This window comes from Bombyx mori, chromosome 8 (assembly GCF_030269925.1).
Source record: "Bombyx mori chromosome 8, ASM3026992v2".
In the NCBI taxonomy this organism is placed as follows: Eukaryota; Metazoa; Arthropoda; class Insecta; order Lepidoptera; family Bombycidae; genus Bombyx; species Bombyx mori.
In genome coordinates, this window is record NC_085114.1 from 16001313 (window position 1) to 16025189 (window position 23877).

The 23877-nt window shown below is 39.2% G+C and overlaps 2 protein-coding genes across 4 annotated transcripts; both read right to left on the reverse strand.

The window, feature by feature from the left end:
* Window positions 1-13788: 13788 nt before the first annotated feature.
* LOC101741239 (uncharacterized) lies at window positions 13789-15382 on the reverse strand. The gene is made up of 2 exons (XM_004923629.3): window positions 14994-15382; window positions 13789-14753 (listed from the first exon to the last, which is right to left on the reverse strand). The coding sequence occupies exons 1-2, from the start codon at window positions 15322-15324 to the stop codon at window positions 13825-13827; spliced, it is 1260 nt and encodes a 419-aa protein (XP_004923686.1). The 5' UTR covers window positions 15325-15382; the 3' UTR covers window positions 13789-13824.
* A 1980-nt stretch (window positions 15383-17362) lies between these two features.
* LOC101745320 (protein deltex) lies at window positions 17363-23853 on the reverse strand. Of its 3 annotated transcripts, none has more exons than XM_038012659.2 (11): window positions 23665-23853; window positions 22336-22551; window positions 21102-21244; window positions 20681-20879; window positions 20060-20224; window positions 19854-19987; window positions 19662-19770; window positions 19129-19295; window positions 18695-18879; window positions 18503-18611; window positions 17363-18412 (listed from the first exon to the last, which is right to left on the reverse strand). In XM_038012659.2, exons 2-11 carry the CDS (start codon window positions 22532-22534, stop codon window positions 18161-18163), a joined length of 1662 nt encoding a protein of 553 aa, XP_037868587.1. In that variant the 5' UTR covers window positions 22535-22551; window positions 23665-23853; the 3' UTR covers window positions 17363-18160. The 3 variants fall into 3 exon arrangements, with proteins under 3 accessions (XP_037868587.1, XP_037868588.1, XP_037868586.1); XM_038012660.2 differs by having other exon boundaries at window positions 19662-19767; window positions 23376-23853; XM_038012658.2 differs by having other exon boundaries at window positions 23376-23853.
* Window positions 23854-23877: the final 24 nt, after the last annotated feature.

Consider the following 23877-nt stretch of genomic DNA (forward strand, 5'->3'; position numbering starts at 1 on the left):
TAAGATAACAGCCCGGCGATCCTCACAGAACTCTTCTACTGATGCGATGGTTACCCGAAGTATTTTTAGGAAAAGAAAGCCTTATACCATCCCGTCTCTTGATAGATTGGATATATTTTTACCCACATAAACCTTCTGTATCTCTCAACAGAACATCAGCAAGAGGACAGAGACATCCAGTAGAACACACCAGTACTCCTCTCGTATACCTAACCACACGGGAATGGCCTTCCTAAGAACTTATCTCAACGGCCTGACAATAAGACGGTAACTTCCTACTATCAGAATAGTTTTTTGATTTTATTTAAAAATCTCAAAACAGTCCCAAGTGTTTTGATGTGTTTTTATTTTTCTGATTAACGGAATTTACGAGATGGTAGTAAAATGTATAGTTGACGTAATCAGACCGATCATATAATAAACTACATCATTTTCACCCTAGCCAATTTTAGCGAATAATAATTAGATGTGTATAAATCATCAAATCAAATGAAATCAAAAAAAATTATTCAACATAAATGAAAGTACACACTTATTGAACGTCAAAAGAACAACCGCCAATTCACAAAAACTAGCCTCCGTCCTGAGAAGAATTGGCAAGAAACTCAGCGGGCATGTCTTTTTTTATTTATTTAAATATATAAGTTTTTTTTTTTAAATTACATTTTTTTTAAATATCCATTTTTACAATGAGTATTATAACGTAACAATTATTACAATATTGAAATGCCCGGAGCGAGCAACTCATTCCCAACACAGGTACATACTTGTATTAATTTCTATAATTACTTATTACTCTAATTTCTATAATTAACTATAATTACTTACTATTACTTTTGGGGTATAAATATAGCGGACTTCTGTTTTACACTTTTACAATTACTTTTCTGACAAGTCGCGTCACTTAGTCTTGTGCTGCCCCGAACCGCCTTTCCTTCCGCTTTTGTTATTGAGACCGATAATATCGTTATCGATTAACTAATCACATTCAGTGGTTCGTACTCTATGAGCGCATAATAGTTCGCGGAAAGCCATGATCTCTGGCGGTGAGAGTGAAATGTATCTACTTCGTCGAATCACGACTTGATGATAAATTTATTGAATGGCTCACTTTTGTATTCGATTGCTAGGATTATTACTATTCGTTTTTAAACACATAACAAAACTTGTTGTTGATACGGGAGTCAACTATAAAGATATATGCATGCATACATGTTTAGATTGATTATTTTTCATATGTAAATGATTTGATATTATCGGTTCTATGATTAATAGTTGTGGCAAGGCGTTTTGTAACTATAATACGCATGGGTTTCCAAGCAGCGTGTGTCACTTCCTCCTCCACCGTTCAGCTCACCTCACCATCAGCTGCTCAATCGACCCACCTCACACCTCATCCCATGGCTGCTCCCTACTGGGCGTCTGCATAATATGGTTGAACAGTTAGTAGTTGAAACTGTAACATTGTTTAGTTACTAACACACAGATTACTTTCAACATAACTCAATTTAGTATGTTTATTTTTTATTTTTTACTCTGTTAGTTATTATTATTTTGAAGTCCACCAAAGTTTATTAGTAAATTTTTACACAAACAGATACGGGCATGCCAAGTAGACTAATTCGTCGAATAGAATTAAATAATTGTGTTTATCCACTTGTTTGTCGAACGAGTTATCGGTTGAAACTATAACGACGAACGTCTAAAACAACTGTTATAAATACAGTAGTGGTGTTATGTGAGAGCTGGGGCTCATAGTCTAGGTGTTGTAGGTCTATATATATAGATTTATTGATGTATTAATGTTACTCGTATGTCACCATAGGTGTTTGTCCCCAAGTTGTAATCTGAATAACTCGCATGGTCACTGAGGGAAGTCAAGTTTGTGGGCAATACGCGAAGGTGATTACAGTGACTTCCAAATTGGCATACTGAAGAGGCTTTTTTAATGATTTACGCGGGCAGCCCTCGACCCATCTGGTACTTGTGGCGGGTAGCCATCATACAACTCAAGATAATTGACAGATGCCTGAATCTCGCTTACGACATTTTCAAGATAAAGCGCATATATACAAGTTCTAAACAACAACATTCGGACCGTCGGTCTACCGAGCAATATCACCCGCTCGGTGGAAGATCTTCCCTTTGTCGTATATTCCCCCAAGTGGTTACTTTGCTCGGCAGCTGGTGGAAATGACGTTTTTCGTGCTTGAACAAAATGTTTCTTTATAAGCGTGAGCACTTCAATTGTAAGTTTCACAAAATATTCCTAAGACGTTAATTAATTATAATAATTCAGGTATAAATATAATCTGCAATGACAATTGGGGTCAAATTGTAACAAACAGTTCAGTTTAATCAATTTTATAATTAACTCGGATTGTTTTCAGAATTGTATTTATACACATTTATGAAAATTAATATTTTCCTGTTGTACGTGCCACATTTTGTATCAAACTTAGAATTACTTGTTACGGGTGTGTCTTTAAACGCTACCAGTCATGCTTATATATTGAACCACAGCAATGATAAAAATATCTCAAATAAAATAACAGCGAGGGTAAATCCTCTCGCGGATCATGAGATCGATGGCCTAACGTTCGCTGATTGTAATTTTATTTCATTGGTATGAAAAATAGCGATAAAAACCGCTAAAAATGTATTCCTTCGTATTGGTAACAGCTCCTTTAGCACTATTTTGGTAATATATAACAACTTTTTTATGAAAAAGTGTGATTCGATATACGCTGTCGGTCATAGTCCTTTTTTATTAATTTATGAACCAATAGCACAATACAAACATATAATGTTTTAAAATACAGCTAAAACAATAATCAAACATGTTTCCCCACTCCAAATTGCAAATATGTAGAAAATGAACAAAGAAAGAAAAAAAAGGGAAATTTAGAAATTTAAGTTTACACAAAATAACAAAAGCAACACAATACGCACATATTATTACGTACATCAACTTACACTTGCATAAGCTTCGTCATAATGACTCGTCAACGCTGCCTGCATCTACGGGATTCCCGCGATATTCTGCAGGTCGGTGGTCCACCTCGCGGGAAGCTTACCCACGTTGTCCCGGTCGTCACTCGAGACCATTTCCGGCCCAGATGTTCTACGAGCAAAGTGCCACTCCACTGTCACATGAACCTCGCAATCCTTCGGGTTGTATTAACAACGTGGTGGTGACTGTAGTACTACTCCCTTACCAGTAGTACCGGTTTGTGGTGTAGCAAATAAGTTAATATTAGAAAATTGGAGGCAAATATGTATGTATTCATATTTTATTATAGAATTGATCGTCTTTGGTAAGGAGACTATGACAACATCTGTCTGTCTCCAGCCAGCGCATTGATCAGGCTTCCTTTGAGGGAGCTGTTGTCTCAATTAGGTAACATATTTAAAACATTCAGTATTCACATCGTCAGATATGGCAAACAAAAACGTTGCTACAAATGAGGACCTAATAAGAAATAATTTAATATGAAACTCTGATTCATTAAGTAATTTTGGAGCGGACATAAGAATTAATTATCAATGCACAGACACAGAGAGATAGAAAGCCCAATGGTACCATTCTTGAGCACCAACACATTTGATAGTGATGTGATTCGAATAGAGACGTGCAGTAGCAAAAAAAATTAATTATTTGTGAAGAGCTGAATTATTTTCCTTTACACAAACAAAATAAAATATAACTTGGGATCCAGAAGCATTGCGCCGCCAGCTTTAGCGCTGCATTGCTGGTTCACGGAATCAGGGCTTAACTTAATTAAGTTTTGTTGAATCCTTTGAAGGAAGCTTTGTCATCGCCGTAATTTTAAAGTAGGTATATCTTTCTTAGAGAGAGTATTGGAATTCTTAGGGTTCATATTTCAAGCGCGTTCATATCAACATTGGAGTAATTTAGTTTGAGTTGGGTTCTATAGTGTTGGGAGAGCAGCAAGAGAGCGAGGTTTCCGACGGTATATCTAACCGCCCAACTCATCATGATGTTGGCGTCTATTTTCAGTGCCGCTATGATGATGAACTGTATCTCTCCCGCGGTGTGGAAAGAAACGGACGTTATCGGCATACATAAGCCCGGTAAACCCAAAAATCATCCGACGAGTTACCGCCCGATTAGCCTCCTCATGTCTCTAGGCAAACTGTATGAGCGTCTGTTCTATAAACACCTCAGAGACTTCGTCTCATCTAAGGGCATTCTCATCGATGAACAATTCGGATTCCGCGCAAATCATTCATGCGTACAATAGGTGCACGCCTCACGAAGCTCATTCTCGTAGGTCTGACTGACCAAAACCGCTCTACATGGGAGCTCTCTACTTCGACGTCGCAAAAGCGTTTGACAAAGTCTGGTACAACGATTTGATTTTCAAAGTATTCAACATGGGCGTGCCAGACAGTTTCGTGTTGATCATACGGGACTTCTTGTCGAACCGCTTTTTTCGATATCGAAGGAACCTGCTCCTCCCTACGACCTCTCACGGCTGGAGTCCTGTCCTCTCGCCACTCCTATTTAGTTTAATTGACTGTGTCGGCACAGTTAGCCTTATTCGCTGATGACACAACCGTTTACTACTCGAGTAGAAACAAGTCCCTAATCGCGAGGAAACTCCAGAGTGCAGTCGTAACCTTAGGACAGTGGTTCCAAAAATGGCGCACAAACATCAACCCATTGAAAAGCACTGCGGTGCTATTTCAAAGGGGAAACTCCACACGGATTTCCTCCCGGATTAGGAGGAGGAATCTCACACCCCCGATCACTCTATTCGGCCAACTGATACCCTGAGCCAGGAAGGTCAAGTACCTGGGTGTCACTCTGGATGTATCCATGACATTCCGCCCACATATAAAATCAGTCCGCGACCGTGCTGCGTTTATTCTCGGAAGACTCTATCATGATCTGTACCATGATCTGTAAGCGGAGTAAAATGTCCCTTCGGATCAAGGTGACCTTTACAAAACTTGCATAAGGCCCGTCGAGACTTACGCGGGTGTGGTGTTCGCTCACGCGGCCCGCATACACATAGACACCCTACAATCTCGCTTTTGCAGGTTAGCCGTTGGAGCTACGTGGTTCGTGAGGAACTTGGACGTACACAACGACCTGAACCTCGTATCGATCCGAAAAGACATGAAGTTAGCGTCGGAACGTTACTTCGATAATCAATAACCCTTGCATTGGACGCCTGCAGCTCTAACACTAGGAGTAGGGACCCCGGTAACGGTAACCGTACTCGTCGAACTCGGTAAAGAATTCGTCGTGCAACCTAACCTTAACATAAACCCCCTGAGTTTATCGCCGGATCTTCTCAGCGGGTCGCGATTCCGATCGGTAATAGATTCATTCGCGAAGCAACTGCCCTTGAGTTGTTAGGTCTCGTTTTGGAGGCGCTCGGGCAGCTGTTAGCAAATCCCACCCCTTCTGATTGAGTCTCTGCTCGCCCGCCTGTCCTGGTGAAACTGGAGAGGCCTACGAGCCACCAGTAATCCCTCATTCATAAAAAAACAGAGCGAGGCAATACTTCAAGCCTAGGCAAAGACTTGTGCTTCATAAAGCACAGATTCGGCTTCGCGGAGTACTGACCCCGTCTTTGTTTTACAGATATCGTCTAGTCCAGGAGGCGGTTGTCGCAGAGTTATTTATAGTTCACCGGTGAGACCGCCATCCACAGCTAATCTGTTCGATCTTAATAAGACACTACTTACCATCGTACCCAACGCTAGAAACAAAAATATATAAGGACAAAAGTGATCGTTCGACAAGCGTGTAGTCCATAAAGCAGCCATGAAACATACAAGAGCGCGTCGAGACTGTTCCGAAAGTCGAACCGGGAATATTACCTAGTCTTGCCATAAATATATCGACTCATCCGCAGAACAAAGTCCGATGTGATCATAGAGCAAAAACGAGTTATATAGCTAGGCGCAATAAGGGATACGAACTCTACGGACGTGTGTTTTTGGAATTTTTGTATCTCATTTAGTTTCGGAAATATATAATTGAATAACGTTCTATCTGTCGTTAGCTCCGCATAAAAACGTACGGAGTGATCAAGCGCCGGCCCGCACGGAGCGGCCGCACTGTTCGTTCGTCAGTCCGGCCGCTGTTCGTTGGACTTGTTGGAGAGAGGGCGTCTTTGTGTCAAGCGCTTAGGTTTTTACTGTTTGATTTTAAATTAATAATGTAACACGTATTTTGCTCGATAAACAATATTTTTAGACATGTCACGATCACGGAAAATGTTGAATATACTTAAGGCTGATACAGAAGACCCTGACCTTAGTTCATCATTTTCTAATGTAGCCGCTGTTCATATGGAGAAACATATAAATAATATTAAGTTGCCAACTTTTCAGTTGTATTATTTCATAATTCACACGCTATTAAGTTCTAAATTTAAAAATATTGTCTATATTGCTTTTTTGTTTCAATAAGTGCTTGTAGTCGATCGATGTTTTTATAAGACGTTTTTTGACGAATAGGTAATGAAACGCATTTTTAATGCAAAAACACAATTGGCGTAATGCATATTCACAGGAGTAATCAATCTTTCTATAATAATTAACTGTTAAAAATAAAAGCGTTATGAAATATTAGGACGATATTTTACGAACACTATTGAACCTCTAAGCGGTCTATGTGAATATGGGACATTTTTTTTCGAACTCTGTGACGCGATTTGTTGGTTCGTTAGTAAGATGAGACGTTGTTACTGGGATAATGAAATCAGTTAGGACGTTAATCGCGTAAAAAAGTTGTTAAATATAACGATTTTTTATTTAAATTTTGTTAAATTATTTCTGAATAATTAAATTGTTTTGCAAAACACATAAATATGAATAGTATTTTATAAATTGTCATAAAAATATGAGTTTTTTTAAATTTTAAGTTGTAAATGATGATGATACCTGTAAGACATACAAACGTCACCTTTGCCTCCTGGTCCAGTAGACATCAGTCAGGTACTAGCTGATGTATTGGAAAAATGCTACATGAAGATAGTGGGACCAAGGAAATTACCTGCGACAGCTCAGTACCTAATCTCGTGCCTGATGTATCTGCCTTGGATGCTTACAGCAACCAACCTAGTATATTTTCTTTGAAAGTGCCTTTAAGTTACGAAAATTTAACACATATACAGCTTGAAGATTTAGAAGATCACCAGAGATGTACTCCGTTCAATTGGGAACTGTCAGTACCAGCACTCATGCAATCTCCTACTAATATCCATTCGATCTGCAACACCGTATTCTGCCCTAATCATGTATCATGACCATGAAAAATACAACACTAAAGCCATAAAAGAACGCCAGTATCGTGACATTGTCAACTCAAACTTCAATCTAGGTTTTCATACTCCCAAAAAGGATTAGTGCGAGGAATGTCACGTTTTTCGATTGAATAAAAATCCAACTGACCAAGAGAAAGAAGCTTTTCAATAACACCAGACAAATAAGAAGGCAAGGCATTTAAAAAGCCTAGATAAAAAAGATGCTGAGGAGTCAAACGGAAACATGGCTACTGCTGTTTGATTTTGAAAAGTTTTACAGTGTCCTCTAAGCAATATAAATATATTTTACTATAACAGAAAGCTATCTTCTTTTAACTTTACGGTTTTTGATATGGGTAAAAAGAAGGCCATTTGCTATTTGTGGGATGAATCTGTGGAAAAACGTGGAGCAAACGAGGTAAGCAGTTGCCTCTTAAATTTTATACAGACTAATGTTGAACAAGGGACCAAGGAGTTCCGCTTTTGGTCAGACAATTGTGCTGGCCAAAATTGTAATCGCTTTGTATATTCATTATACATTTATACCGCAAAAAGTTCAACATATACATTACACACCGGTTTTTACAGAAAGGGCATACCCAAAATGAGGGGACAGTATCCACTCTGTCATCAAGAGAGCTTCTCAAACCAAAACTATATATACCCCTCATTAATGGCGTTTATTAGTAAGATGGGCCAAGAATGAAGGAGAACCCTATGTTGTTCGAAACGTAACCCAGGATGACGTATTCGACTTTAAAAGTCTTGTTAATATTAAGGTTTGGATCAAAGACATTAAGGGCAAGAAGATTAACTGGAATAACATCCCAACAAATTTGTTTTTTAAATATGATCTAACTCAATCTGATTATAATATTTTAGTAATTCGTAGTAATACGAGGAACTCGGTACAAGCTGAACTAAAAGCTGCATATTCTGGACCTATTATGATTCCTGCTGCGAAGTATAAAGATTTAATGGATATGTGCCGCTCAGAACTTATGCCCTTAGAGGAACTCCATACTTTAACTCTTTGCCACATCACATAACTGTTACTGTTTCTGAAGAATCGGATGATAATCTATCGGAATAATTTTATCTAGTGTCTGCTTCCTCTTTTTAGAGCTGAATTCTTCCTACTAATTTAGCGAAGCAATGTTAATTATAATATTTAATGTTTGTCTACATGCCATTTCATTGCTATTAAGTATGTGCACCTGTTATAAGTCTAGGTTACTATGTAAGACTGATTGATTAATTATGAAGGCTGATTATTATAGATTAGTGATTAGTAGATTAGTTCTACGATTAGTGAGTAGATAGTTTAATGGTGGTAGGACCTCTTGTGAGTCCGCACGGGTAGGTACCACCACCCCGCCTATTTCTGTCGTGAAGCAGTAATGCGTTTCGGTTTGAAGGGTGGGGCAGCCGTTGTAACTATACTGAGATCTTAGAACTTATATCTCAAGGTGGGTGGCGCATTTACGTTGTAGATGTCTATGGGCTCCAGTAATCACTTAACACCAGGTGGGCTGTGAGCTCGTCCACCCATCTAAGCAATAAAAAAAACTTTGAGACTGCTGATTTTAATGTTGTTATTATAAAAAAAAAAAAGTTTTATTATCTTCGTCCGCGTCTGCGTCCTGCAATGTTCTAATTGATACATGAACCTGTAAGTTTTTTTGTAATTTTTAGTGTTATGATTGCTGTTTATGATGATTCTTTATACCAGTTTTGAGATTTTTTCACTTAATAAACGATTTTAAATAATTACTATCTTTTTTATTTAGTTATATAGGAGGGCAGTGATGATATGAGGAACGTTATGTTTAAATATTTCAAGGTTGTTATTTACGTAGGACTCATTAGTAGTTAGTAATTCCAAAGAAAACCGACTCATGTTAATATAGAACGTCATTTAATTTACATGTGTCCATAAAACAACGTGTAACGTTCACTAAGGACCCTCGCTGTTTTGCCATAAAACGTCTTATGTTAATATAGAACTCACTATCTCCAGAAATAAATGAATTACAGTTATAAACTACACAGTATTTAACAAAGCTGAGACGTAATAACAACATACCAAAAAATTTAAACAACAAGTCGCACCGTTTAAAAGTTACACAAGTCAACAACTTCTTTAACCTCTACTGAAAACTATCAATCCTACAGATAGGACTATATTCTGCGGATGAGTCGATATACACAAGTACAAGGAAAACTTTATTTTTATTCCATAACATTAAACGTTTATAACGCTTTACTTTATATAAACATTTAATAGCATTTTAAAAATGTGAATCTCAGTCAAAACTAATTCAATTAAAAAAATTCGCTACTACCGGCTGTGTTTAATACTGTCGCAAATTTTCTATTATCTGCATCGAATCACACCATTTTAAAACCATAAGAATATGTGTAACAGAGATTGGCGCAGAAACGTGAAAATACAATGAGGATGACAAGTTCTAAATAGAAATGTAATCTTGGTGTATTGCTATTGTAATCATATCTATGGCCAGACTGCGCAGTATTACTACTTCATTTATTTACCTAACTTATGCGGAAAACAATTTGATTTACTAAGCACAGTGCCAACTATAGCGCTTTCGGAAATTGCTTCTTTATATTTGGCGTACAATAATTATTAATTACGGATAAATAGCCACCTAGAATCGATCGAATGAACGTGCCAAGCTTACCAATAGTACAAACCTGGTGTCATTCAGCTGTGGAGAAGTAAAACATAACTTACTATACGATTGTCGAATCTTGCGTAATAAGTGTTACCAGACAGAAGAAATAAGTTAAAATGTAATGTACAGCATTGGAGCGCCGTTTATGGTAGACTCGACGCCCTCGTTCCACTCCGATATTGGGGTGAGCAGGGCTGACTCCGTCGACTAAGAAATCGTCATAATGTTCAAAAAAAGTCGACATATCTTATTCTCGAAATTTATAAGCATAATGATATTTACATTTACGTGTAATCAAATAAATGGTTTATGACAAAACGTACTGGTCAACAGCTATTGGTAACGCACGCAGACTTTTGCTAAAGCTATTGTTTATTGTGAGCTTCCGGGTTTAGGAAAAATCGTCTTGGTTGGTTTTTTTTCGGCAAAGCAGTCACGTGTTCCAGTCGGAAGGGGCGGCCGTTATGCAATTGAGATTTCGATCTCATATCAAACATTTACACAATTAGCCATGAAATCCTTCATTTACATACACGAAAATATAATCATAATATACAATTCCGAGTAAGTGGCTACAACCCTGCAGACAATCTTGTTGTGAATCACCTTAAGCCATTAATCAATGAGGGCTGATGTCTCTCTTGCGCATAAATTGTAGAAAATGTTTCTCAACAGTGAAGGGAACTTTTAACACGCGTGATAGCTAAGAGGCTCAGTATGGTCGTTTCAGTCTACCGTAGAGGAACTGGCTGCTTACCAATTCTCATGTGGAGGTTTGTTCTCGTCTCGACACATGTTTTACATCGACCGGAACGCTAGGACCTCCCCTCGCTCGTCCTATAATAAATCGAAAGAAAATAAGCCTTGCAGCAATATTCTGTGGAGTCCATTGTCTCCAATTCTCAGATAACATTGCTACGTGTGCCGTTTTCCAACTGTGAATACTCATAAACATTCAGTTAAATAACTAACTTGCTGTAACGTAAGTAACTTGTTTTGTTAGGCTTACTAAGAGATCGAGACTAACTGAGGAGCACGCCAGCGCGTAATGCTGTAACCCGCTTTATTAGCATCGCAAGTAAATACCTACAAAATTAATCATAAAACAAATACGTCCCACAAATGACAATGAGTTCTGTGTGCACACGCAAACAAACAATTTATTGTTTTCAATAATGTCTGTTATTAAACGGAGTTTATATTTAGGTATGTTATAATTATAATTGAATTTAATACTAAAGAAGTAATTGTAAATATGTATGTGTGTATCATTGACGTGGACACTCGTGCCAGGACGGACTTACTTCTTAAATGAGATGTTTTTTTCAAAGCAAATAGAATTCAGCAAACAGTTGTAGTCTTCAAGTTAATTTCTAAATTATCTATATTTTAGAGTTGATACCCTTGTTAAACGTAATTTCGTTTTTATCTACATGTTATATGTATCTTACGGAACACAACAGAAAATCTTAGATTGCAGCCGGGTTTTAGATGTTATTAGATATTTCTTACAGAGCAGTTTCATTTATTTAATCGCCGAGTAATTCCGTATTATTGAAACATATGTAAATATGAATATATTTACTGGGTATCACTTTAACAACTTAAAGCTGTAAGTATTGGTAAGCCCATGAGTGGTCATGGTCTACAGGATAAGACAACCGGTGCTTCAGACCAAATACCTAATGCATGTTCACGAATGAGTTCACCGTCTACCCAATAAGTTTTCGGTGTTATATCTTATTTAAACTAGAAATATTTACGTTCTCTGGATATTCACACAGAGCTTCACGTGTCAGCTAACGTCAGAAGTTTCGCTCGGATGAGGGAGACTCAGGTTTGACCAGATGTAACTCGGTGACCTTAGACACGCGAACCGTGACAGTACTACTGCACCACTATGGTAATATTAACAATATTAATGCGATTAACTTGTGGCCCAAGCGAATCGCAGAACGCATCATACCAAGATCTCACGGGCCGCTTTGATCATCTGGTTCTACGATCAGACATTGCTTCTTTCTGTATTTTGTATCGTTCTCTGAAACATTATCTGAGGTAATCCCGCCATCTCTTACAATTGTACTTACCACCCGGTTTCGTAATAATCTGGAACCACTTGACACCAGATGGGCTGTGAGCTCACCTTGTACCTTGTTTACCATGTACGCAATTTAAAAAGAAACAATGTATTGAGTATCCCTCGGGCAACGATTTTAACGTGCCAATATAAAAACAGCACTTCTCATAGTTTACGTAACATGCGCTGCAGAGATCCATCAAGGTGTGACCATATGGCCGACCATATGTACGCCTCGGTATGGTCACAGCTAACTGTGTCAGTTTAACCAGTACTTAGAGAGGTTACCTTATTCGGAGTACTCACCGAGCTTGTTATTAAATAAGCGCGAAAGTTTTAGTTTTGTAACTTTAAAATTTTGAATTGAAGTGTTGAGAGACGAATTGGTCTAGGACTTGAGGAGGCGAGGCTAACACTCTAGCACGCTGCATAACAGCAGCTGTACGTAACGGCAGTGGAAGAGAGGCCGGTTAGGATGAGCTGTCTACCACACACAGGCGAGATTAAATGATATAGGTTGCTTTAATTATATCTATAAGAGCATTTGCTCCGACAGGAAATCGAACCCTCGCGCCATGTTTCAGTAATCAGGCTCCTAATTACTCGTTTAACGAAGCGAAGCCCAGCCCAACCGCTGCCTCCAAAGAATTGCATAAAATATCGTTTGACGAAAACGTCTTATAGTGCTTACTTTGTTTCCTTTTAATAGTTAGTAGAAAGTTTTGTAGCTTAGCATGGATGGATGGATATCATTATCCTATCTCTTTCTGCTACAAATCATTCGCGGTATTATACATCGGGCATTTTAATAGAAGGGCGTATTATAACTATAATGAATGGCGCAATATTTATTTCAACAATATAAGATATAAATCATAGGTATCACGACCAGTGGCTCAGTTTACGAAATCACTTCATTGGTTCAGTTGGCACACTGGTTTAAGTCCTAATGTGATTAAGTGTTTTTAATAATTTATCTTAAATCCTAACAGTACGTTAGGAGCGACAGGCGTAGGTAATATCAAATAACAATGGTCGGCAGCGACTTGGCTGTATCCCTGGTATTGCTGTCGTTCATGAGCGTCGGTAACCACATACCATTAGGTCTGCCTACAAAGGTAAAAAAAACGCAATAAAAATGTATTGAAACTCTCAACTCTGTTCATTTGTTTTTTTAACTTGTCTATTCTTCTACCGCTTCTTTTATCTCTTCATTTGTACCCCTATCCTCAGACTGGATTGCGACCTCCAACACACCCTGCAACCATTGCTCAAGAAAAGGAGTGGCGTACGGGCAAAGCCAGTAGTACAATTAAGTAGGTCAAGATGGTGTGTACGTAAAATTAGATCAACTAGTGGTCCCCCAGTAGTCGAAATTCGACAGATTTCGCCAAGATTACATTGTAGACAAATAATATTAAAGACAAACAATAATAATCTATTCTTAATTTGACCACAGACTTTAAACAATAACAAAAGCTTGACAATAAGCAAAGATGTGTTGTGTCGAATACATGGTAGTGTGTGTCATATTTTTTGTTGTTTTAATGTATCTTTTATGCATAATTTAAGAAAAAATATTAGGATCCTGCACTCCTTCTCTATATTCTCTATAAGTGTGGGAAATTTCATGCTCCTCCGTCCGCGCAATTTTCGTAAAAAGGGGTACAAAGTTTTTGTCTTACGTACGATATAGATGTTTCTGTAAAATAAAATAAAAACATAATATATAAATATTTATTTCTGATAAATCATTTGTTTATTTTTTCAATAAATATCTTTCCACGAATTCCTCAGACAATTCTACCAGTCTCTCCCGGTATACATTGCAGGTCCTCGCGTAGCGTATTAAAGGGGCAGACCTATCTTCGAAGTTATGCTTCTGAAAGGTTTCCGGATCGTCAAAAGTAGCTGCAGCAGTCTTCGGATCTAATAAGATATAAGGACATATACCCAAAGCTTGAAAAATACCAAACATTCTAGAGTTTTCGCAACTCTTCAAAAATTCCTCCCAGTTGTAGCCGATTCTTTTCAATCTCAATTTGGTATTTTCATTTAGATGCTTGGAAAAAATTGTATAGTAGTGCTCGAAGATTCCTGTTTCGTGCTGCTGCCGGAAACTCTTCGATGTCGTCAGGTACAGAAAGGTCATGACATCAAACGTCGGTGCCGAGTATCTTATACATTGGTAATCTATGATAACAGCATTATTAGGATTGCAGTCCTCGTATTTAAACATGATGTTATTAGCCCATAAGTCTTTGTGTATCAATACATTGAATCCATCTTTAACTACAGTCAAACTATCACAAGCTTCTATAAACAATTTTACAATACTATTTTCTAATTCTGGCAAGCCAACGTATTTTGCGGAGAAAGTGTTTAGGATGTCTGAAATACATTTTGCGGCCGCACGAAGCCAAGGGCAGTCCTTAAAAGTGGGTTCGTTTAATAAGTGTTCGTGTTGTTTGTAAAAATTGTATTCACTTCTTCCGTTGAGGATATTCTTAGTCTCGTAATTAGCGAAGGTTGCGTGGAAACGAGCGATGGACGTAATGGTGACTGTCGCGTGTGGTAGGTCGAAGGTATCCAGGTGGTGCCGAGAACGATAGCCCTGGATGTCCAAGTCGGGCAGGACCAGCATGCTGTCGGAGTATAGGTATGCTTTGACGTTCCATGGATTCGGATCTGGAATGTCCAAATCGTAAATGTTAGTAGCCGATTAAGAGGATTATATTTGCGAATTTAATTGTGTAAAAAATAAATTTATAGAGGAATCGAACCTTGGAAGACTCGCCGCTAATTGTATTTACCTACATTCACTTAAATTTGTGCTTCTGGAGATGTTGGTGGCCAAGGGTAATTGTGACCACTCCTCTGAGGGCCGTGCGGATGTTTGCCTTAGAGGCTAATAATAAAAATGCTTACCTCCGACGTCCTCAAATTCTTCAAAAAGTTCAAAAATTAACCGCTCTCTTCTAAAAAAGTGCTGACTGTCGATGAACTCAGCCTTCGGTTTATTGTTAACAGGCAATCGTTTCACGAATAAATGCAAACATGTAACTTGTCCACTCACTTGTACTTCTAAAGTCACTTTAAAATGATCACCGAGGAATCCTGCTATGCCATCAGCGACAGGTTTGACGTACCCATCAATCACTTTCCCACCCTCGCCCACTGATGATTTGACTATTTGACTTAATTGCTTTTCACTGAACACGTCGCTTAGATTGCTTCGCAAATTGTTAGTGCCAACCATTGTGCCGACTTGAGATCCGTCCGAGCTGTGGATGTGGGGCTTTATAAGTTAATTAATTTATTATCTAATTTATAAATAGACACAGAGATCTCGTTCATTGTTTCATGAATTTCTAGTAGAAGTAGATTCGCACTGGCGTTTCCAAAACGCTCCTCAAAACGCTACTTACTGGTTACTAAAGCCCATTATCATATACTTATAACTTTTCAAACACATTTTAATCTCCACTAATTTGTTTTTTTTTTCTTCCTGGTCGGGCTCTTCATTATTAAATTTAGTTTTTTGTGAAAGTTTTGCGTTGAATTGGTACTTACAGAGTCAGAACTGGTAGTAAACTCCTTTTATCTCACTCGACATTCTGTTTCTCATTGGGAGACTGAGATTAGATCTCTTTAACTTTTTTGTGTCATGTTTAGTGTTCTATAATCTTTAACGAAACGTGGAGAGAGCCTAACATGTAATCTTTTCAGTCTTTTTTTTTTCAAGTTTAGAGTAACAGAGTAAGTCATGCTTAATTTTGTTTTTATTTTTTTATTGCTTAGATGTGGACGAGCTCACAGCCCACCTGGTGTTAAGTGGTTACTGGAGCCCATAGACATCCACAACGTAAATGCGCCACCCACCTTGAGATACAAGTTCCAAGGTCTCGTGCATAGCTACAACGGCTGCCCCACCCTTCAAACCGAAACGCATACTAAATCAATTTAAATAATAAAAATGTTCACTTCAGCAGACTTATCGTCAAAATATCTAATATTGTCACTTCGGACAGTGCAGATTAAGAATCAAAATACATCTAGTCAATCAATCATTTACTGTTCAAATCATTAATTAGTGTACAACCGACGCCGCGACGCCTGTGCGATTTTTTACTAAAGTGATTCTAATGATAATACGAGTATACTTAGGTAAGTACTAGAACAAATATCATAATTTCTTATGCTTCTATTGTGACAGGTAGCAAATATGTATTACAACGTACATACGCTATCGTGCACGAAAAGATAAATGACATTTGATTTTGTTTGTTTTACAGTGGCATTCAAATTGTTGCAGTTATGACATGCTCCAGCTAATATGAATAATATTAATAATTTAGGGTTTGGCATGAATAATTAATAATTAAGTTGAAGAGGACTTCGAAATATTGTTTATATAATATTTAGATTAAATTATCCAAATTTGTTTTCATTAAATCTAAATTTAGATTAATAATAAGATTAATCGGCTAGTTGAATTAAAGGTCAGTGATTGATTACTGTAGCATGAGATCCGAGCTCGATTCTCGATCGAGGAGAGGAAAAATCCTTAGCACACAAATAAAAATAAAAATCACTTCGTGATTCCACCACCATCCACCGGACTATATACATTAGAAAAGGAATGATTAATATTTGTTCCAGCGGTCACTTAGTTCTACACCCAAGCTACTGCCAACCGTAAAGTTACAGAGCGTGACGGCTCTTCGAAAGAAAGATGGACCTAAAAAAGAAAATTCTAGAATAAAAGTCTGAGCAAATCAAATTATATCAAACAATACGAATGAAATGAACAAAGCAGTATCCAATTATATATTTAAATTTAAAGTTTGAGTGACACTGGTTTAAGACGTTCGAGTCGTTTATATAATTAAAAGACAAGATATTCATTCGCTCCTAAAAATACAATTACAAATATTTATTAAAAACAAAACATCACTAATATAAAGATTCATAAAACAATCTGTTGAAGCTATTGGATTTAATTGCCAAAATTAAATTAAGCACAATTATTTATTTAATAAAATGTTATACGTGGACTATACGTGTATATTGGCCGACTTAGTGTCTATGGCATTCTGCATGAGTCAACCAAGGGTGGTGCGTAAAATAACGTGTAGATTGGTAAAGAAAAATAGATGGCGTACACTATACGATCCTCGTGTATTAAAACAATATTAACATGAATCAGTAGGACCGGACGGCGCTGTCCCGGGGCCGCACCACTGCTCGACCGGCGCCCACGGACGAGCGGGGAATATCTTTTCAATAAAATAGCATTTAATTCAAAATCAATTTATTTGAGGATTAAATAAATATAATAAATTGAATTTATATTTAATTACCTTTAAAATTACAAAAAATAATGCAACATCTATTAAAAATAAAATCTAAAAATTATACAATTATAACATAGTTTAATAAAATTTTTTTATCGTAGTTTACATAATATAGTTAAATATTTACTTAGGAAGACGATTATGGCAATAATGTATTTTTATTTATTATTGAAGGCACCCACTGGCAAGACTACACACTACGACGGCAACATCGACTTGGACCAATCAATCAGCAGCGGAGATAAGAACACCCACGAGCTACTGTCATTGCTGGGACCCTGTGACACCTGGAGCGAGGTGGTCCTAGTGGGACACGGACACAGGCCTGGCTGTTAATTGTCTGTACAATTTAGTTCTTCCACATTAACACCCCCCCCTCCCTCCTCCTCGACTCCTGAGGTGCGCAGTGCGGTCACAAGCTCTCATTTTATATGGAGCCCAATTTGTCTTAAATATAATAATATTAACATAGATTAACAATATACCTAGCATTTCTATAGATTGTAATGTAATTTAACATAGGATAATATATACAGAAAATTTAATGGAAGACCTAGTATTTCACATAATTGCTAATTGTGGAAGACTACGTAACGTACTTATATTACTTTGTAGTTTCATGACATATGCTCATATTCAATTTTATTATCAACAACAATAACGTCAACATCAGTTTAATGCAACGCGCACACGGACAGCGAGTCTGCTCACAGAATAAACCGGAGACCGGAGGTATTGCTACGGTGCAGTAGGGTGGTGTGCGGGGTGTGCGGGGTGCGCGGGGTGCGCGGGGTGCGCGAGGCGGTGCAGGCGCTGCAGCAGGTCGGCCAGCAGGTCGGCGGGGCGCGCGGGGGGGCGGTAGTGCGCGGCGCGGGAGGGCGGCGGGGGCGGGCAGCTCCACGCCACCACGTGCTCGCGGCCCGTCGTGCGCGAAGTGCGCACTACGAACAGCAGGCCGCGCTCCCACGCCAGCCGCAGCGACACCACCACCTGCCGGCGCGGCCCGCGGTTAAATCTGTGATGACCTTAGCACTCTATTAGTTAACGACGTCCGCCCCCGGGGTGGCGGCGGGGACTCACCTGGCGCCCCAGCTGCGTGTCGGGCAGCAGCGAATGTCGCGGGAAGCCCACGGCGTAGTAGGGCGAGCCCGGCGCGGGGTGCGCGGCGCCCTGCGTGCCGGATTGGAAGCTGCAACACGGGACACTCGGTACACGTCCAGCGGGAGGGGGGCGCTAAGGTCGACCCCGCAACCGCCGCGACAGAACGCTTACTTGTATGTGACGAGTATGGACGAGCTGTATTCAAATTGCGGCAGGGAGACCGGCTGCAGGCGCCACGACATGCTGCCCCGGGGCTGCGCGCCGCTGCACAGGGGGGGGCGCGGCGCGGCGCGAGGCGGAGGCCCGGGCGCCCCGTACGAGTGTCCGCACGCGCCGCACTCCACGTGCAGAGGTTCCTGCGACATTCCATCCCACACCCTCACGGACCCGCGGTGGACGCACTCCAGTCGACGGGGGACCGCGAGGGTGGCGCGGCTTATAATATGTTGTGAAGTTGCCGTTGTTTAATACCAGCCATTTGAAACGTAATGTACATAAGGCTGCAATACACTTTAATAAAATTATAATAAATGTAGTCTAAAGAATAGAGAATATTATTTTCAATTGAGTAATTAGTTTATTGACTAGTGCAGGGGTGTACGCACCCCGGCCCGCGCCAGGGCCCGCAGACGGCGCGCGAGGCAGGCGGCGTGCAGCGCGTGCCCGCAGCGAGCCAGCGCGCGCCCGCCCTGCACCGTGACGTCACACAGCGCGCACGGGCCGCGGGGGGCGCCGCGCCGCGTCCACTCGCGCACCGCCGCCCACCACGACTCTGCGGACAGAGGGGACAGGACTTCTTACTTACTGAGCTGATGGCCATTAAATGTAATAACGACAATAAAGAATAAAGGTAAGGTAAAAACGTTATATTACAAATCGTCTGTTTTATGAGGAGACAAAAATACCTTCAGACACCAATAATACCTATTGTAGGGTCTGCGGGAGTAGAGGGGACTACAATATATCGCTATCTCATTCTTACGGTCGGCCTCAGTGTGCCGATCGCCGGTTGCACTTTAGTTTATGTTCGTCTGGATCCGCGAGTATTCACATATAATGTTTTATTTATTTATCGACAATTCAGTAAAATGGCAGTGGCAGTAACGTTGAGAGGTAGTTATGAAATATTTCCATTTACCGTCGACAGTCTCGTCGGAGAGGTCGAGTTCGTCGGCGGAGGGCGCCGGGGACTCGAACACGTCGTCGCTGCCGCCGCTGCAGTTGAGCAGCTCGCCCACGGCCGCCTGCTGCAACGAGACGGCGGCGCTACTGACGTTTAGGAAACAATAGGATTTCCAAAAGGAAGCAAGTGTGGTGGGTGGGGCGGCACCTGCAAACTGTCCTTGCTCTCGTGGCTGAGGTAGGTGGACACGGTGTCCACGCTGTGCCTCCTGCCGCCGCCGGAGCCCGTGCTGGTGCACTCCGAGTCGCGCGCGCCGCCCCCCGGACTCTTGTTGTTGTTGCCTGTCGTCACAGAACATATAGTATTAACGGTGTATAGAGGAAAGGAAACTGCCGCCGCTGATTGTAACTCACTAAATATATTCAAGTTGTGCAATATCTGCCTCGCTATGCCCGGCTTCCTGTCCTTCGGCGACGCACTCCGGGGCGGGGCGGGGGGCGCGGGGAGGGCGGGCGGCGCGGAGTGGGCGGAGTGGCAGCTGGCCCCCGTGTGCTGCTGCGGGATGCGACTTTTGCGAACTGTCATGGAAATACATTAACTTTCAATATTGTTCTGTAGTCATAGAAAATTCCTACTCCTGTTTGGTAGTTTCGATTCCGATAGTGAAGGTTAGATAGTTAATAGATCATAGAGCAGGCACGGATGCAACAAGCTCCGGAGCCTTGCTGTTGGAATGCTTCACTTCGTGAGATGTTACAAGACAGTAAAAAACATTTTCATGAATATTTTTACATTTAACTATGATTGCATTATTAGTTTAGGTACGGTAGGTATCAGCTTAGCTCTGACTCTGGCATTACTAATTACTAAGTCCATGGGTGACAGTTACCACTCACCATCAGGTGGGCCGGATGCTCATCTGCCTACAGGGGCAATAACAAAAAAGTTTTAGTCTAGAAATAGATAAAACAGATGAAATATTTTTTTTTTTACCAAATACCTAAAAATACTTTCACTACTTTTCAAATGCCTACCGTCAAGCTGTCTCTGCAGGTTGGGCGGCGGGGGCGGCTGCGGGGTGAGGGTGAGCGGGTAGGGGGGGTGGGGCGCGCGCCGGAGCAGCCTCACCGCCGCCCCGCTCCGCCCCGTCATGCAGGAGAGCGACACCACCCAATTGTCCAATGTTACGACTTCTATCCCCCGAGACCAAGACTCTTCTAGATGGCATTGTTTCTGAAAACGTTTGGGGTATCTTTTAAAAGTTTTCTTATCATTTTCTGTAGGATGGTAGAGATTATAATTCATAGACACAGCCCACTGAGCTGGCTATCTCAAACGACTAAACTAAGAAATAAGAACTCTTCTTACCAATTAGTGAGCGCTTCAGGGATTATTAATTGAATTAGTTTTTGTTGTTTTATATCAATAGATAATTGGAAATTTGTTTATATTTACATCAAGCGGCAGAGGGTCATAGAGTAGCTCTCCAGCGCCAGGAGGAGGCATAAACCGAGCCCATTCCCAGCACCAGCCCCGTCCGGCTACGGACTGCACACTGTAGCATGATCTACGCACACCACACTCTAATATTCCACCATCTATAATCAAAATGTTTTCTTTAAATACAAATTATAAATTGGGCTATTCAGGTTGTCATTTGGGATAGCTCAGTGACCAATTAAGTCCCAATCACTGGACTAATTTCTACAATCCTTAATGACCGGTAATTTTTCATTTACACAAGTAGTAGTAAGTAAGTTCCGGTAGTTTTCACAAGTTCTAGACCTTATAAAAATGACTTTTACGATTTAATCTCACATTTATTATTTTAATTTTATTGTTTTCAACATTTTGAATAATTTAAGTAGTTTAGTAGTTAAGTAGTTATCATGGATATCAAAACTTGAATAAAACAACCAACTATTGTTTCCTAACTATCATTTGACGCAATGTACGTATCTACTCCAACTGGGGTTTGATTTCTACTAAATAAATAAGTACCACGACAGACGGAAGTGTGTGCTTGTGTCACATATGCTATGTTTCTTGTAACTTCTGAAAGCATTCGAAAGTTGTTGAAATTATTAAATTAAATAGATTTTTAGCATTTCATGAGTACATCTTGGTTTACAGGCATAAATATTTGTAAATTAAAAGTTAGTGACCTTGACCTAGAAGATACAGATTGTTTATCAAATAGGGCCTAATAAAAACCACGAGGACAGTACCTATTTGGTAGAGAAAAATATTTTAATATGTTTACTTCTGACAGAAATTCACATCTTTTGATATGTAATCAGCCTTATTATTTAATAGAATTCATATTACAGTCCCTTCTCTAAAATATAATTAAAGGGTCTCCAGGTAATTTCTTTTTTCTTAATGTTTAAGTGCTTTTTATTCCAAAAATATTTACTTGAAAACATATTTTTATATCAAAATGGTTATTCTAATTGAACGCTAACTAAAATTTTCAGCTTAATATAACCTTAATAGCACCTGTATAAGTGTATGCATGGCATACTCCTATAAATAATTTGTTATTAATCGGTACTCATGGCTAGAAGTTTAATTGTACTGTTATTATGTTATGTTATTAGTGTTTTGGGTGTTTAGCAGAGTCAGTCACAGTAAAGGAATAAATAATATAATAGCAATTGAACTCAGGTTTATGTAAATGTGTAATTACCAGGCGTCTCATTACTCTGTGTCAGGGTCAGCAAGTTAACATAATATCCCTTCAATGCTGGATCAGCATCAGCCAATACCACCCTGGTTAACTTCTTAGCATGAGCCCTTTCTAGGGTCCTTGTAACACTTGGCGTGTGTGGTAACCATTGACCATTTGACTGCCACTCCCATACTACAACGCAGTGGACTGAAGACATTGTTCATTCCATGTTGACTAGAAATCCAAAAAAATAATTTTATAAAACTGAACCAAAAGCAAAATCAATGTATATAATTAAATATAATTGTTAAATATAAAAACCCCATTCCAATCAATTAACAATTTAACATACAAATATTGATTAGTTATGAATATAGTTAGCTGATTACTGTCATTAGATCAAACAAGTTTCGTACCTAAGAAGGAAACAGTATCATATGTACTATATGAGTCGACTATTATCAAAGGTGGCAATCTGACTTTTGGACAATGATTGGTAAATCAGAAAAACGAATTATTGACTTTGTATTCCATTGGCAGTCACAAAACTCTTCGGAACGACATCTTAGATAAATAACAGGTTAACTATTAACCTTTATTTAATGCAGGTTTTGAACCGTATTCTTTGAAGGAGACGATTATATTCAAATAAATCTGTATTGACATATCAATAAAAATTTTTTGTCCAAATGTACAGATTGCCGCCTTTGATAATAGACGACTCATATAGTCTTTTAAATATTTTAAATGATACAATAAAATAGTCAAAATGGCATGTTAATACCATGAGTGCATATGAAGACACTACTAGAGAAGTTAAAGTTCTGGAATGATATTCCTTCATTAAGAAGTTGTTCGTGAACATGCATTAAGTATTTCCTTATAATAATTGGTACTGGTGTAAAAATACATTAGGCAGTTCATTTATTACGCGACGAAGACTTCATGTATGCAGTTGGATTATTTATTGTATTCCAATAAATTTTGCTTTAAAATTATGTTGATAAACAATTTAATACACTTTCTTACTGAAAAATATTACAATATTTTATACTTACAGGTCCAGTTCCACATTTGAAAATTATGATCTCAATAGAGCAATAAATTCAAAATTAAGATAACGAAGAAAGCTACAGGAATGCTAAACCAATTTGTTTGTTTGTTTCACAATCGCTACTGGTCATTTTCTATTCATATTTCTCAAACATACCCAAATTCATTTACATCAAAATTGCTTTTAAAGTGATACTAAATGTTGAATTGAGTGTACTATTTCCTGAATTAAGTAACATTTTTGTTCTAAGTCACTAATTTTAAAGATTAAATAAAATCGTTGCAATTCTGTACCTATGTACCAGTTTCAACATAGCTTCATAGCCCTGACGCTGTCGAATACTGTCAATGATTTGACAGTCTTGTATATTTCAAAAGCCGAAGGAGTATTCGTGCTAGCGTTAGTGTTAATGTCCGAGATTCTCTCGAGCCCGTGAGTGTGCTCAACCTATCCCTATTCCAATAACCTATGGCTATTCCAATAACGTTATGACGATTGGTGAGCCC

Bases quoted from the DNA above. Each gene is read 5' to 3' on its own strand.
- LOC101745320 (XM_038012659.2), bottom strand. From the start codon at position 22,534: ATGTCTTCAGTCCACTGCGTTGTAGTATGGGAGTGGCAGTCAAATGGT. The intron at 21,245-22,335 runs GTAATTACACAT...TTTTGATTATAG, and splicing joins ACAGAGTAATGAGACGCCTG to ATGGTGGAATATTAGAGTGT. The intron at 18,880-19,128 runs GTGCGTACACCC...GGAATGTCGCAG, and splicing joins GGGCCCTGGCGCGGGCCGGG to GAACCTCTGCACGTGGAGTG.
- LOC101741239 (XM_004923629.3), bottom strand. From the start codon at position 15,324: ATGGTTGGCACTAACAATTTGCGAAGCAATCTAAGCGACGTGTTCAGT. The intron at 14,754-14,993 runs GTAAGCATTTTT...TGGACATTCCAG, and splicing joins AGAATTTGAGGACGTCGGAG to ATCCGAATCCATGGAACGTC.